We start from the raw sequence: 17,009 nt of genomic DNA, 5'->3' as shown, positions 1-17,009 counted from the left end.
TGTTCTACTAAACTATTACTATTATTTATTTACAATTATTTTTACAGAATCTATCTCTTTAATACTTTTTTATTTTCTTCCCCAGGTCAACCTACCACACAATCAGTTGTACGTTATGAGGACCAACGGAAACACAAAACTGGCGGACATTTTGAATCAAATTTGCCAAACGAAAAATTTGGATCCCTCGAAATATTCCCTGAGGCATCCAGGTAAGTTGTTCATTCTATGAAACTCTTCGATTGAATGACACAAGACACAAGAATTCCCTAATCGATTCTAACCTTTAGGGTGACTTAGGGGAGTGAATTCCCTAAGGCAGTGTAGGCGATAACTGGTCCTGTCGATACAAATTAAGATTCTAGGTAGATATTTCGTAAGGAATGTGACTGAAAAGTCCCTTTACTCCCGCATTCAAAAGTCCATATTTATAATGTTAGTGGTCCCCCTAAATCTCGCTATCTTCTTTCGGATAATCCCATTAATAATCAGATTAGTTAGATAGGTACTTTGTATAATGTTAGTGGTCCCCCTAAATCTCGCTATCTTCTTTCGGATAATCCCATTAATAATCAGATTAGTTAGATACTTTATTCTGTATACCTTCTCATTTTTCTTCTCGGTGGCCGGTTACTTCTGGAGTGACCTCTGTCAAGGTCACAGAACCAATGGACCAACGATAGCTCTTCTAAGATAGCAAATGTGGGTGGCCCGAAGAAGTGCAAAATAATTGTTCTTCTACTAAACTATTACTATTATTTATTTACAATTAGGTATTTTTACAGAATCTATGTCTTTAATACTTTTTTTTATTGTCTTCCCCAGGTCAACCTACCACACAACCAGTTGTACGTTATGAGGACTAACGGGAATACAAAACTGGTGGACATTTTGAATCAAATTTGCCAAACGAAAAATTTGGATCCCTCGAAATATTCTCTGAGGCATCCAGGTAAGTTGTTCATTCTATGAAACTCTTCGATTAAATGACACAAGAATTCCCTAATCGATTCTAACCTTTAGGGTGACTTAGGGGAGTGAATTCCCTAAGGCAGTGTAGGCGATAACTGGTCCTGTCGATACAAATTAATATTCTAGGTAGATATTTCGTAAGGAATGTGACTGAAAAGTCCCTTTACTCCCGCATTTAAACACGGTCTTGTGTAACTTTTACGGGAAAACTAAAACTGCTTTATGTCGACTGTCAGCTTCGGACTAGAATCTTGTACGTTATATCGTTCGGACTGGACTGTCAGCTTCGAAATAGGATTAATCCTTTTTAGGAACAGTCCTAGGGCAGTATAGACAAGGTATATCCTCTTCACGGAGTTTGAAGTCGATCGTCTATCCGGTACCTGTTCTATACGTTATTTTCATGTGTAAAATACCTATGATGAACACATAATCACATTGTTCAAATTTATTGGTTACTGGTATCACTAAAAACATCATTAATTTACATTATTTCTTCTTCTTCATTTGGGCATTATCGTTGGGTTTTCATGTGCAATGCAGGTGCATGATTACCTTATCTTAAGAATGTACAATAAAAGTCATTTACTATCGAGTAGTTACCTAGGTATCGTTTATTTTACACCAAAGTCGATAAGGTATTAGCAATATGGGGGAGACTTCAGGGAAATTTGCTTGCTTTATGAAATTTTCTAAAATCATTTACCTAATTTATTGATGTTTAATATCAATTTCTGAATTTCTTTGATTACTTTTATCCAAAATGACTGCATTGTATTTTAAAATGTTTTCGTCCTTTGCAGTCATCAAGGAAATATGTAATGAACTCAGTCATTTTAAATTAAATTCTTACCTACTTTCTTCTGAATAGGAAAAAGACAAGTTGGTCCATACAAAGTACCCTCAATAAATTTTCTTTATGTCTATGCCCTTTTTCTCCTTTTTTTTCTTCTTCTTCTTCCTCCTCCTCCTCTTCTTCAACTGTCATTTTAAGAACCATTTGGTTTCACGCGCCCCTAGGTGAATAGGCCCCCAACGACCGTTCGTTACTAGATCTATAATTATCACTCATACGAGTAATGCACCTTAGAGAGGTTGACTATGACGGGAGGGGTACCTCATCAAATTTGAACCAAGGATTGAGTAAGTACGAAAATATTTCTATTGCGTCATGTTTACATCACACCGATTACCGATTATCAATAGAAATATCCCCCTGCCAAGGTGTGCAATATCGTAGAGATTACGCAGTTTTAAAGAGTCTTTCAATCGACGAGCTTACACTGTGTTTGACAAATTTCCAGGTATGTAACCAATACTTGCATAGTAAGTACCTGTATGTGGATTATAATTTCAAACTTTTCCAGCATAATTTTGAACTAATAATTAGTTACTTGTTTTGGCATTAATGCTCTTTTGTTACGGAAGTGTTCTTGAAGTAATTATATTTCTTACTAGACTCGCATTTATGTTTACTTGCTTAGTTGAATAATGTAATGAGGAGAAAATTGGTTAACCGATTGACACATTCACTGGAATTTTAAACTTTACCCTCATCTTGATTTTATTAATAATAATTTTATTATTTTAGTCCGATCTATTCCTTACCCATGACCTAATTCAGACTGCGGGGGTAAAGGGACTTTTCAGTCCTATCCCAGCAGAATAAATGATGTGTTTGTTAACTTTCTGATCATCCAAGTTTATTTCCTTTATATCATTGAACAATGAATAATAAAACGAACAACTAATCTATTTTTTTTTTTAAAAATGTATTCCACACATGATTCCCTTCTCACATTATTCTTGCTTTTATTAAGGACATGTCATACCGTTATCTATTTATCTTTAAGGGGATATATATTTAAAATGGGACATAACTACAGGCGTAATAGCATCATGATTTCATAAATAATTGAATCATAATATTATTAATGGCAAATACCTACTAGGTATGTACAAAGATATAAATTTGTAATTGGCATGTATTTTAATTTTATGATCACATGCGATCTTTGCCCCTATTCTCTCAATTTCGGATTAGTGGTGATTTAGGTACATCCACTAAAAATACGTTTGATGTTCAGTTAATAGTCTTGCTGACAATGTGTGAAGATGTTATGTTTATTGCGCCTACTTGATTTGAACATCGTAGATATTGAGTATTGAGGTTTAGATGATAAAATAAATAATTCTTTGGTGTAATTGAATGAGCTTAATGCAATGGTAACGCGCTTCGTTTTTCGTTTTTCGTCCCATGACCTAATTCAGACTGCGGGGGTAAAGGGACTTTTCAGTCCTATCCCAGCAGAATAAATGATGTGTTTGTTGTTGTTGTTGTTATAGCGGCTTCAGCTCTAGCCGATTGGTGATGGCAGAATAAATGAGGTACCTTCTATCTGTTCTAACCATCACTTTATATCTGTTCCAGTGAACACAGACAAGGTGCTCTGTCTGTCCCAAACAATAGCTGATCACAACCTCCAGCAATTAGCTCTGGTCCCCAAGTCGGATAGACCCCTGGGCGTCTCCACAGTCGACATAATTGGCTTGAAATCATCTCTTGATCGTGTAAGTATACTTTCATTTTCACACCTCATCATGACCTAGTGACGAGTTTGCAATTAGGTGTCTGCGCGGTATCCTAGAAACTTAATTAAATCGGCGGTTTAGACATTAAACCGTCTCAACCGTCCATCAACCATTTTCCGAAATTTTCTGTAAAAATAATAATATTAGTCAGAAGTTTCCTCAACGTTTGAAACTCAGAACAATGTTTACTCGTATTTAAAGCTTGCAGATAAGGTAGCTATTACCAGTATTACATATTATACGTATTACCTCTTAATTAAAGTCTAATAAATACCATCCAGAGTCCTAGAGTGACTATATAAGAAAAATGAACCTTCCCCAGAAATAATCATTGCCCATGAAGTAACGCTAAAATGTGGAACTGTGCAAGTGAAAGTCATCGAAGATAATAAAACCAAGAAAAATTCGGCGCAAAATATGAACAAAAAATTATTGGAAAAATTAATCTTTTTTCTATCAGATAGGTTTTTCTTCCTAGCTATCGTACTGTAGGTATTTGTAAAAAATAGTCTAAAAATAATACTATAGGTAGCTAATAGTAATTTCTGTTTACTGCTGAGCTTTAGGTAATTCGTTTTTGTCGTTAAAACAAATATTAAAACGTTTTTCATTACTTTGCTTGAAATTACTTCCTTTTGGATTAGGCATAAAGGATATTAGGTATGTTAATCTTTAGTTATTACGCGGTATGTACCGTTTGTGACGAATGTCTTAGATGGTCTTTGCCTGTAACAATGGCTCTCGATGATGGGACTGAATGTACTACATATTGAGAAGGGAGAGAGATCAAATATTTTTAGTGGATGTGCCAAAGGTGTCTGGCTTAGGGACTTTAAACGGGGGGTATACTAGCCTGAATTTCCCTTGCTAAAGAAATAGCTAAGGTTGAGTGCGAAGGGCATCCACTCGTGAAATTTGCCAAAACCAAATGTCAGACCAAGCAATGACCCTATTTAGGGCTGATTGAAAGGCTGACGAAAAACGCCGACCGCGTCTGTACACGGAAAGGGACAAAGAAAAAGAATAAGATTTTTGATTCCAAAGGGCTTCCTCTATTCGGATAACCTGAACAGAAGATGACGCGAACATAAAAATTAAACACACGCTAGACGGTTATTAAAGCTAAACTTCTAAATAAAACACTTATCTTCATAACTTCATAAGAAACACAAAACGGCACAGACACGTAGAAAAAATTAAACTGTCATTTCATACTTCACACATCTTTTAGCAATCTGCTACAAGTAGTTCTGTCTAATTCTAATTCAATTATTTCTTGTAATAAATGTTTATGCTCAGTAATGTTTAAAAGTAAATTTGATGTTCAGTTAATAGTCTTGCTGACAATGTGTGAAGATGTTATGTTTATTGCGCCTACTTGATTTGAACATCGTAGATATTGAGGTTTAGATGATAAAATAAATAATTCTTTGGTGTAATTGAATGAGCTTAATGCAATGGCCAAAAGTTGCTTCAACAATATTCCTATAAGGCTAATGAAAATATCGTTAGATGGATTAACTGATCTTAGTACCAGATTTACTATGAATACTTACATACTTCAATTGGTTTTATTTCAATTAACTGAATAAGTTGAAGATGGATTGCTGTTATTAAAGTAGGCATTATAAAATGACAAAATCTTGTTATGGATTAACTGATCTTAGTACCAGATTTACTATGAATACTTACATACTTCAATTGGTTTTATTTCAATTAACTGAATAAGTTGAAGAATTGAAGATGGATTGCTGTTATTAAAGTAGGCATTATAAAATGACAAAATCTTGTGCCATCGCAACTTCACAACTCAATCATAAGTTTTGTAGGCCATATTTATAATGAAACATGAATATTAATGATATTTACCTTTGGAGTTTTTGAACCAATAATTTGAAGTTTACTTTCAATTTGAATAAATTATTTGATAACGGCTGTAATAAAGCAGACATTGATTAGGGGGAGATGGGATTCAATAAATAATTTTGTTAATAAACGTCAAGCGTTTACTTTTAACACTCTTCTCTCTGACATCTTTTGTTAATCTTGTGAAAGTTTCTTGTTGTGGACCGAAATAATGCATATGGCCTCAGCTTCTTTAAAAGCTAATTGACTTTCCCTTTGATTTCAGTGTGACGAAAGCTTGAGCAGTGGAAGTCTCGGAGGTCGAAGTCTGAGTCCAACCAGGTCAGATGCCTCCACGGAATCACCTCCATTAGCTTCTGTTATGCCTCCTCCAAGACCCGGCAGAAAACGCAGGCCCGCCCCCAAGCCTCCACAACTTCAGTCACAAACCGTGAGTGTACAACTTTCTAAGAATAAGTTAGTATATTTTGAATGTCCCCATAACCAAAACAATTCAACGAATGTGATGATGAACATAGTGAAAATTAGGAAAAAATAAATGTTATAATAACTACTAGCTACCAATAAATTAGTGAATTTTTGATTTTGAAGAACTTTCCGACATTCCAGAAATTATTCCTACCATGATTTCCCTACTTTGGGAGCCTCAGACTCAGAAACAAATTCCTAGAAATAAAATTCAGAAATCACACTCGAACCTAGAAAATACAGACAAAAAAATGGACTATTAAAGCACTCGCAGGTAGTAGGTATCTAGTACCTATGGCCTATGGTGAGTGACTGCTTAGGCATTAGGTAGGTATAAGTTGAAAAGTGACTGGCTAAGCACTACCTACGAGTAGGTAGGTATGTGCAAGCACAGGACTTTCCCTGTACAAGAAGTCCAACATTTCTTCCTCTTCTGTGTCCCTTTCGTCAGCGGCAGGTAAATAAGGAATTAATTAAATTATGTAATATCTATTCAGTATTTATATAAACGACGTATTAATATCAAGAACTAATTCAAATATAAAAAAATACAGAATACAGGAACTGAATTGTTTTCAATTTGCTTGTCCTCACCATACAATGTAAACCTTGTGTATAAAGTGTATAGCACATTGCATACACAAACAGTTTCCAGGCATTCATAAGATTTTGCATCAAGTATTTTGTGATCGTTTGGGGTATGTAGATATCAAGGATATTACAGATGGATGAATAGGGATGTTTATGTTTGGTGATTGGAAAAGGGAAGTGCCTTTTAATTATCGCACCTGTCTCGCTTAATAACGATGTAAACTCAATGAAAACTATTAAAACTCTAGAGCAGCGACATAAGTAAACAATTTTTAATTGACTTAATAAGTTAGGCCGCCCCCAAGCCTCCACAACTTCAGTCACAAACCGTGAGTGTACAACTTTCTAAGAATACCTAAGCATAACATACTCGTATTTTATATTTCCAAAATAACCAAAACGATTCAACAAATGTGATGCTGAACATAGTGAAAATTGGGAAAAAATAAATGTTATAATAACTACTAGCTAACAATAAATTAGTAAATTTTTGATTTTAAAGAACTTTCCGACATTCCAGAAATTATTGCTACCACGATTTCCCTACTTTGGGAGCCTCAGACTCAGAAACAAATTCCTAGAAATAAAATTCAGAAATCACACTCGAACCCAGAACCTACAGACAAAAAAAAATGGACTATTAAAGCACTCGCAGGTAGTACCTAGGTTTCTAGTACCTATGGTTAGTGACTGCTTAGGCATTAGGTAGGTACAAGTTGAAAAGTGACTGGCTAAGCACTAGGTACCTACCTACTTACTCGTAGGTAGGTATATGTCTGGTGATTGTTCTACCAGTGGTGCCCATGAAGAAAACAGTGAGGTATCTTCTTCATCGGTAATTATAATTAGCATTCAATCAGGTGCTGGTTTGATTGTCAGGGCCACGGTAGAATATACCCATGGAATATCAATTAGAAAATGATATTATGCTATGATATCATAGGATCTTCACTCGCTTCTTTGTAACACATCACACATATCATGATTACAGTGATGCTTGGAAGGTATTGGTTCATAAGTAATATTGGTTCATGAGTATTATTAGTTCATAATTTTCATCATTGTTGCAATGGTGAAACTCGTACCTATGTGGAAAAAGAATAGGAAGTGATGAGTTTTCTAATGAAAATCTCTATGTTTCCTTGACGATACATCAAGAGTTGGTCTAGTTTTCCCGTTTCCTATGTACAATTAAACTTATTGTGTTTTGAAAATTGTTTATTTTTTTAATCCTAAAAAAAGATATTTTTGCTGTAGATTTAGTGGGAAATAGTAACTACCTACTATACGTATAAACATAGTAAATACCGACATCCTTACAGATACACAATATTTACACACACATAGTTTCAGTAGGTAGGTAGGTACAAACTATTTTGTAACATTGATACCTACGTACGTTATCTGTACGTGTTTCTTTATTGTGGAAACTATCAATAAGTAACTGACACAAAGAAAGGTTGTAAAAGTTATTTTTTAATGTATACCTATTTCAATATGGACCTTCAGAGAGTTACAGAGTTATCCGTTCATATAAGTACTTTATTTATGTTGGAATTTTCGTTTATTTATTTTTCTCCAGTGATGTACTGTTTAACACCCACGTAAACTATTGGATAGCATGAGCATTTTACGGGAAAACTAAAACTGCTTTATGTCGACTGTCAGCTTCGGACTAGAATCTTGTACGTTATATCGTTCGGACTGGACTGTCAGATTCGAAATAGGATTAATCCTTTTTAGGAACAATCCTAGGGCAGTATAGACAAGGTATATCCTCTTCACGGAGTTTGAAGTCGATCGTCTATCTACATTTTCCTGCCATGAGACAGTAGTTCGTCCCATCTTAATGAAATCATTTTGCATGACGAGCTACCTTCAGCCTTGGTGCCTTGATGTATAAAAGAAGATCCACGGTGGAAATAATTTAAGTCCACAATACTCGGCCATCTTCAGTCCTTGAGAAAAGTTGCGGTCTTCTTCATCTCTTCGGTTAAGTGCAATTAATAGTTAACATCTAGATAGCCTGAATAGAATAGAATAATATCATATAGGCTCCCTTGAGTAGGTAGGTATTATCTCTGATTTCTGTACCTATAGATTGAAGAATAACTTTTACGACAGTTTGTGGTGGGGTTTAGATTTTTACTTTAGAAAAGTTTCGCCCGTGAGGGTATCATCACTATCAATAAGTAACTGACACAAAGAAAGGTTGTAAAAGTTATTTTTTAATGTATACCTATTTCAATATGGACCTTCAGAGAGTTACGGAGTTATCCGTTCATATAGGTACTTTATTTATGTTGGAATTTTCGTTTATTTATTTTTCTCCAGTGATGTACTGTATAACAGCCACGTAAACTATTGGATAGCATGAGCAAAATAATGTCAAAGTAACTTGGCTTTTTGTCTCAGTTTGCTACCAATCTAAATAGAAGTAAATTCCTGTGGTTAACTTAACCATCGGACTGTGAAACCGGGCATTATGAGCTTTAGGTAATTCGTTTTTGTCGTTAAAACAAATATTAAAACGTTTTTCATTACTTTGCTTGAAATTACTTCCTTTTGGATTAGGTATAAAGGATATTAGGTATGTTAATCTTTAGTTATTACGCGGTATGTACCGTTTGTGACGAATGTCTTAGATGGTCTGTGGCTTTTACAATGGTTCTTGGTGATGGGACTGAATGTACAAATACTGAATGTAGATCAAATATTTTTAGTGGATATGCCAAAGGTGTCTGGCTGGGGGACTTTAAACAGGGGGTATACCTACTAGCCTGAATTTCCCTTGCTAAAGAAATAGCTAAGGTTGAGTGCGAAGGGCATCCATTCGTGAAATTTGTAGCCAAAACCTAATGTCTGCCCAAGCAATGCTGATTGAAAGGCTGACGAAAAACGCCGACCGCGTCTGTACACGGAAAGGGGCAAAGAAAAAGAATAAGATTTTTTTTCCATTCCAAAGGGCTTCCTCCATTGGGATAACCTGAACAGAAGATGACGCGAACATAAAAATTAAACACACGCTAGACGGTTATTAAAGCTAAACTTCTAAATAAAACACTTATCTTCATAACTTCATAAGAAACACAAAACGGCACAGACACGTAGAAAAAATTAAACTGTCATTTCATACTTCACACATCTTTTAGCAATCTGCTACAAGTAGGTAGTTCTGTCTAATTCTAATTCAATTATTTCTTGTAATAAATTTTTATGCTCAGTAATGTTTAAAAGTAAATTTGATGTTCAGTTAATAGTCTTGCTGACAATGTGTGAAGATGTTATGTTTATTGCGCCTACTTGATTTGAACATCGTAGATATTGAGTATTGAGGTTTAGATGATAAAATAAATAATTCTTTGGTGTAATTGAATGAGCTTAATGCAATGGTAACGCGCTTCGTTTTTCGTTTTTCGTCGGTTGGTCCAGTGGTAACGCGCTTGCTTGCCATGCAGAAAGTCCCGGGTTCGAATCCCACCATCGACAAAAATTTGTACTCGTTTTTCGATTGCAAATATTTCAACGGGTTACTTTCTGGTGTTCTCGTGTTGACCCAGCACCTAAATGGGAAGTATTGTGCCCCTTCTCGCCCATCTGACGAAAGGCAAACTACGGGATGGGCATGCCACGCCACAGGCCACATCAAGCGTCCAATGTAGCAGTTGTTTCATCGCTACGAAATAAAAACGGCGGTGAAACACTCATCTTTTTAAATAATTAAAAAAAAAAAAAAAACAATATTCCTATAAGGCTAATGAAATATCGTTAGATGGATTACTGATCTTAGTACCAGATTTACTATGAATACTTACATACTTCAATTGGTTTTATTTCAACTAACTGAATAAGTTGAAGAATTGAAGATGGATTGCTGTTATTAAAGTAGGCATTATAAAAATGGACAAAATCTTGTGCCCATCGCAACTTCACAACTCAATCATAAATTTTTGTAGGCCCATACTTTATAATGAAACATGAATATTAATGATATTTACTTGGGAGTTTTTGAACCAATAATTTGAAGTTTACTTTTCAATTTGAATAAATTATTTGATACGGCTGTAATAAAGCAGACATTGAATTAAGGGGAGATGGGATTCAATAAATAATTTTGTTAATTAAACGTCAAGCGTTTACTTTTAACCACTCTTCTCTCTGACATCTTTTGTTAATCGTTGTGAAAGTTCTTGTTGGTGGACCGAATAATGCGAAATTTGTAATAAGAGATTTGTATAATAAAACAAAAGGTGCATAAATCCAAGTGGCATTTTCCAAACTTGCCAAAGGGATTCAATATTGAAGATGGATTGCTGTTATTAAAGTAGGCATTATAAAATGACAAAATCTTGTGCCATCGCAACTTCACAACTCAATCATAAGTTTTGTAGGCCATATTTATAATGAAACATGAATATTAATGATATTTACCTTTGGAGTTTTTGAACCAATAATTTGAAGTTTACTTTCAATTTGAATAAATTATTTGATAACGGCTGTAATAAAGCAGACATTGATTAGGGGGAGATGGGATTCAATAAATAATTTTGTTAATAAACGTCAAGCGTTTACTTTTAACACTCTTCTCTCTGACATCTTTTGTTAATCTTGTGAAAGTTTCTTGTTGTGGACCGAAATAATGGAATTTGTAATAGAGAATTTGTATAATAAACAAAAGTGCATAAATCCAAGTAGGCATTTTTCAAACCTTCCCAAAGGATTCAATATTCAAAATCCAGTTTCATATTTGAGCCCAGAACTAATTTCTCAAAAATGCTAACCCACCTTTAATTGATCAACACACATCTGCAAGTTTCTTAACTGATTTGAATGAATAGCATACCTGACACCTCATAAGTGTTGTGGACCGAAATAATGGAATTTGTAATAGAGAATTTGTATAATAAACAAAAGTGCATAAATCCAAGTAGGCATTTTTCAAACCTTCCCAAAGGATTCAATATTCAAAATCCAGTTTCATATTTGAGCCCAGAACTAATTTCTCAAAAATGCTAACCCACCTTTAATTGATCAACACACATCTGCAAGTTTCTTAACTGATTTGAATGAATAGCATACCTGACACCTCATAAGTGACTCACTACAAACAGTCGTTTGTTGACTTGGCAAGGTGGAGTGCTACCGCGCTCCTCAATATTGCTATCGCTGTAAAAACCACACGTGCTCATTATTATAGTCATTTTTCATAAATTGAAAATATGAAATGTAGGTACTACCTTAATAGGGCCCCACTCCTTGTTATCTTATCTGCAGTACCTAGATAGGTAGTTTTTGTACCTGGATCGCGTATCACAGTGAAATATTGCATTTACAGTTTCCTATGTACAATTAAACTTATTGTGTTTTGAAAATTGTTTATTTTTTTAATCCTAAAAAAAGATATTTTTGCTGTAGATTTAGTAGGAAATAGTAACTACCTACTACAAACATAGTAAATACCGACATCCTTACAGATACACAATATTTACACACATATAGGTAGTTTCAGTAGGTAGGTAGGTACAATACCTATTTTGTAACATTGATACCTACGTACTTTATCTGTACGTGTTTATTTATTGTGGAATTAATGTACCTACAGTGGAAAAAAGAAAATTTTAGGAAAATTTAATTTTAATAAGTTAGGATGTCTTTTATCTTCCAAATCCATCAGGTAAATTGTGTAGGTGTTTGTTAACTGAATTTGGATAAGATTCTTTTGTGATTCATTTAATTTTCTTTTGTGATTCATCGTTTTCAAATCTACTCGTGTTTTTATCTTACTTCGAAAATATGCAAATTAATAATTTCAAGTCACAACGGACTTGCTCGTACATAATGATGAGATACTAATTTGGCTCTAATGAACAATTTGTTTGTTTATCTGTTTGTTTGTTTTTTTGTTTGTGGTCTAGACATTGTATATCTTGATAAATACAATGGTATTTTACTAGGTACCTGTTCTATACGTTATTTTCATGTGTAAAATACCTATGATGAACACATAATCACATTGTTCAAATTTATTGGTTACTGGTATCATTAAAAACATCATTCATTTACATTTCTTCTTCTTCATTTGGGCATTATCGTTGGGTTTTTCATGTGCAATGCAGGTGCATGATTACCTTATCTTAAGAATGTACAATAAAAGTCATTTACTATCGAGTACCTAGGTATCGTTTATTTTACACCAAAGTCGATAAGGTATTAGCAATATGGGAGAGACTTCAGGGAAATTTGCTTGCTTTATGAAAATTTTTAAAATCATTTACCTAATTTATTGATGTTTAATACCAATTTCTGAATTTCTTTGATTACTTTTATCCAAAATGACTGCATTGTATATTAAAATGTCTTCGTCCTTTGCAGTCATCAAGGAAATATGTAATGAACTCAGTCGTTTTAAATTAAATTCTTACCTACTTTCTTCTGAATAGGAAAAAGACAAGTTGGTCCATACAAAGTACCCTCAATAAATTTTCTTTATGTCTATGCCCTTTTTCTCTTTTTTTTTCTTATTCTTCTTCCTCCTCCTCTTCTTCAACTGTCATTTTAAGAACCATTTCGTTTCGCGCGCCCCTGGGTGAATAGGCCCCCAACGACCGTTCGTTACTAGATCTATAATTATCACTCATACGAGTAATGCACCTTAGAAAAGAGGTTCAGTATGACGGGAGGCGTACCTCATCAAATTTGAACCAAGGATTGAGTAAGTACGAAAATATTTCTATTGCGTCATGTTTACATCACACCGATTACCGATTATCAATAGAAATATCCCCCTGCCAAGGTGTGCAATATCGTAGAGATTACGCAGTTTTAAAGAGTCTCTCAATCGACGAGCTTACGCTGTGTTTGACAAATTTCCAGGTATGTAACCAATACTTGCATAGTGTAAAATGCACAATTGTATCGATTTAGGAGGAATAGATTCCTTGAATTCTATTATAGCACTTTACAAATCATGCCAGAAATAAACCTTCAAATTTTAATAACGAAATCTGATTTAATTAAGTTCATTCATTCCCACATTGAAAAAAATGAAAGTAAGAAATAAAATAAATAAAAGAAGAAGACAATCGTTCTCTACCTTTTGATTCTTTTGATTAGGATAAAGTAGCTCAGATTTTATTTCATTCGTAATTTGAGTAATAAAATACAGCAATTGATTGTTGTACTAAAATTCCATGGGAAACCGTTTAGAGTTGAGTCTGGTGCGGACTGCGGACTCATGTAGCAAACAGGTTAAGTCAGCAAAAAAATGTCAAGGTTGAAAGCAGCATTTTCGAGAGTAAATATTTTTCTATTACTACCGAGACTAGATAAGAAAAATGCAAACAGGATTTTATGTGTTGCACCACATTTCACAGTAATTTCTTGTTTATATCAGGACCATCAAGTGCAGAAAAAGGAACATTCTGAAACGGGGGAAATTTTCGTTCCTGTATGAGGGGAAAAAATCAGGAATGTATTTAGAAAATGAATGTAAAATACTCGTAGGTTACAGAGGAAACTAAATAGAAAATTAGAGGGAAAACCAACTTGAAGGGAGAATTGGTAAAATTAATCGGCCGTTAGAGGGAAAACCAACTTTCAGAGCCTACGTTTTTAGTCCGTCCTTCCTTTATTATTACAATAGTAATAAAAAGGTATAAGGGACGGACTATTGTTCACCTTATTCTCGTAAGATATCTTTGCAGACACCGCCGATCATTTCTTCTTTGACAAATTTATGTAAAATAAAATTATGTAAACTTGAGTGCTTAAAATTATACCCCTTGTCATTGCCTAATAACTTTAATAATTCATCATCCTGTACTTGATACTCTCTATTTCAACTAATTTTAAATTTAATATCTTCAGGCGAATCTGTCATATTCATGCAAATAATTTCGACATGGTTATTATAAATATGACATTGTCATAATACAATTCTGATAATCCCCTAATACTTGTGTATACGAGTAGCTGCCAATCGTTTTATGTCACTTTAATAACATTAATATTGATGTCCTTAGTCCTCTTGATATGTCTATCGAGTTTACTCGTAAGGATATTTTAATATAACGAACTTTTAATAGCTAATTTACTTTTAGAGAACATGTTAAATTGGTTTAATGGGAAAATTATTTCCATTTGGACAAAAGCTTGAAAAAATATGACGTCAGATTTTGTCTCTATGAAACATGTGGGAATTGTGGGATCAATGTGTTTGTATACAGAGAATACCTACTCAATAAAATACATGGTACCGTCTTAAGATATTTTTAAAATTCTTTAAAAACAAGAATATTCCTTATAATGTCTAAAGCAAAATATCGTCTACTTTGAGTATTTTTGCTCACCACTTCAATTTTGTTCCTTCGTAGAGGATATCTGTGGCTTTCATTTAAAGTGAGCTCTGGTCCCCAAGTCGGATAGACCCCTGGGCGTCTCCACAGTCGACATAATTGGCTTGAAATCATCTCTTGATCGTGTAAGTATACCTACTTTCATTTTCACACCTCATCATGACCTAGTGACGAGTTGGCAATTAGGTGTCTGCGCGGTATCCTAGAAACTTAATTAAATCGGCGGTTTAGACAACCGTCTAACCGTCGATCAACCATTTTCCGAAATTTTCTGTAAAAATAATAATATTAGTCAGAAGTTTCCTCAACGTTTGAAACTTAGAACAATGTTTACTCGTATTTAAAGCTTGCAGATTTTTTTTTTTTTTTTTTTTTTTTTTATAATTTGAAAAATTTTTTTTTTGTGTTTAAAATTGGCGGTTTTTTTTTTTTTTTTTTTTTTTTTTTATCGTATGACGGAAGCTTGCAGATAAGGTACCTTTACAGTATTAGGTACGTATTATACCTATTAGCTCTTGGTTAAAGTCTAATAAATACCATCCAGAGTCCTAGAGTGACTATAAGAAAAATGAACCTTCCCCAAAAATAATCATTGCCCATGAAGTAACGCTAAAATGTGTAACTGTGCAAGTGAAGGTCATCGAAGATAATAAAACCAAGAAAAATTCGGCGCAAAATATGAACAAAAAATTATTCTATCAGATAGGTTTTTCTACCTAGCTATCGTACTGTAGGTATTTGTAAAAAATAGTCTAAAAATAATACTATAGGTAGGTAGTTAATAGTAATTTCTGTTTACTGCTTTTAGTTGAAGTAGCTGATAGTCTGATAACAGTTTCAGTCAAACCTTAGGTGTGGCTCGCGTGGCAATTTTATTTGATTAGCAAATTTTCCTAGACGAAATTACTAAGGGAGTCAGGGCCAATCAGTAGTTTGGTAACTTTTCAGTACATCGGTACTTGGAAATGGAAATATATTAACCTTAAAAGATAAAGTGCGTTCTTAGAACGCCTTTGTTTCTCCTGTCCGGTCTTCCTTCTCTCTTCGCTTACAGCACGATAACTACTAAGGGAGTCAGGGCCAATCAGTAGTTTGGTAACTTTTCAGTACATCGGTACTTGGAAATGGAAATATATTAACCTTAAAAGATAAGGTGCGTTCTTAGAACGCCTTTGTTTCTCCTGTCCGGTCTTCCTTCTCTCTTCGCTTACGGCACGATAACACCTTAGCAGTTAAGACAGTACATCTGTGCGTGTGTTACAGATGTCACCCATTACAGGACCACAAAATCCACCCCTGATTGCTAAACCCATATCAATCGTGTCACTTGTGAAGTGCTATGCTAACACAAGATTATGTTTAATCTAATATTACGTTTCAGTTATTACAGATTTAATAACCCCCCTATCGACAAGTGCCTCAATATTCGAGGAACCAATTTAATAGGAAAATTTTAACGCATTCCTCAGATAATAAAAGTTTACACGAATTCTGCTATTAGAATTTATTGTGGTCACATTTGTGCGAACAGAAGTAGAATAACTAGCAACAACTATTGGTGATTTCAGTTTGATAGTTTACCGGTTTTGATTTTTCACACAAACCTAAATATTCTCGGGACTTGACGTCGCGTCACCAAAGGAAGAAGATTGAATATTTGGGGTAATAATTCATAGTACCTACTTTCTCACTTGGGTAATCAGCAACACCTATTTTACTTTCTGAAATAATTCAGTTTCTGATTAATTTATCCGTTTACCGAGAGAAGAGCGCAAGCGTAGATCACCAAAGGATCTCTGCAGAAGTATTCCAAAAGTCCTTGAGATTCTTGAGAATGAAACAGCCTCCAAAGGGCCATCTGTGCGTGTGTTACAGATGTCACCCATTACAGGACCACAAAATCCACCCCTGATTGCTAAACCCATATCAATCGTGTCACTTGTAAAGTGCTATGCTAACACAAGATTATGTTTAATCTAATATTACGTTTCAGTTATTACAGATTTAATAACCCCCCCTATCGACAAGTGCCTCAATATTCGAGGAACCAATTTAATAGGAAAATTTTAACGCATTCCTAAGATAATAAAAGTTTACACAAATTCTGCGATTAGAATTGTAGTCACATTTGTGCGAACAGAAGTAGAATAACTAGCAACAACTATT

The 17,009-nt window shown here is 34.3% G+C and overlaps 1 protein-coding gene and 1 long non-coding RNA gene across 4 annotated transcripts in view; both read left to right on the top strand.

The window, feature by feature from the left end:
- LOC103506496 (probable serine/threonine-protein kinase DDB_G0282963) overlaps positions 1–17,009 on the top strand; it is a 118,625-nt gene that overhangs the window by 83,715 nt on the left and 17,901 nt on the right. Inside the window, exons 7-10 of the mRNA XM_026821541.1 lie at positions 86–212; positions 3,404–3,543; positions 5,696–5,957; positions 14,892–14,968. Coding sequence (XP_026677342.1) covers positions 86–212; positions 3,404–3,543; positions 5,696–5,957; positions 14,892–14,968 — 606 coding nt within the window. The remainder of the gene's footprint in view (positions 1–85; positions 213–3,403; positions 3,544–5,695; positions 5,958–14,891; positions 14,969–17,009) is intronic.
- LOC113466276 lies at positions 11,363–13,241 on the top strand. Of its 3 annotated transcripts, none has more exons than XR_003390720.1 (2): positions 11,363–11,941; positions 12,930–13,241. It is a non-coding gene; the product is annotated as an uncharacterized LOC113466276 (long non-coding RNA). The 3 variants fall into 3 exon arrangements; XR_003390722.1 differs by lacking the exon at positions 11,363–11,941 and adding an exon at positions 12,017–12,163; XR_003390721.1 differs by lacking the exon at positions 11,363–11,941 and adding an exon at positions 12,170–12,443.

Source organism: Diaphorina citri, unplaced genomic scaffold (assembly GCF_000475195.1).
Source record: "Diaphorina citri unplaced genomic scaffold, Diaci psyllid genome assembly version 1.1 scaffold239, whole genome shotgun sequence".
Lineage (NCBI taxonomy): Eukaryota > Metazoa > Arthropoda > Insecta > Hemiptera > Psyllidae > Diaphorina > Diaphorina citri.
Note: the sequence above shows the minus strand (reverse complement) of the source record. Positions and strands in the feature narration are given on the sequence as shown.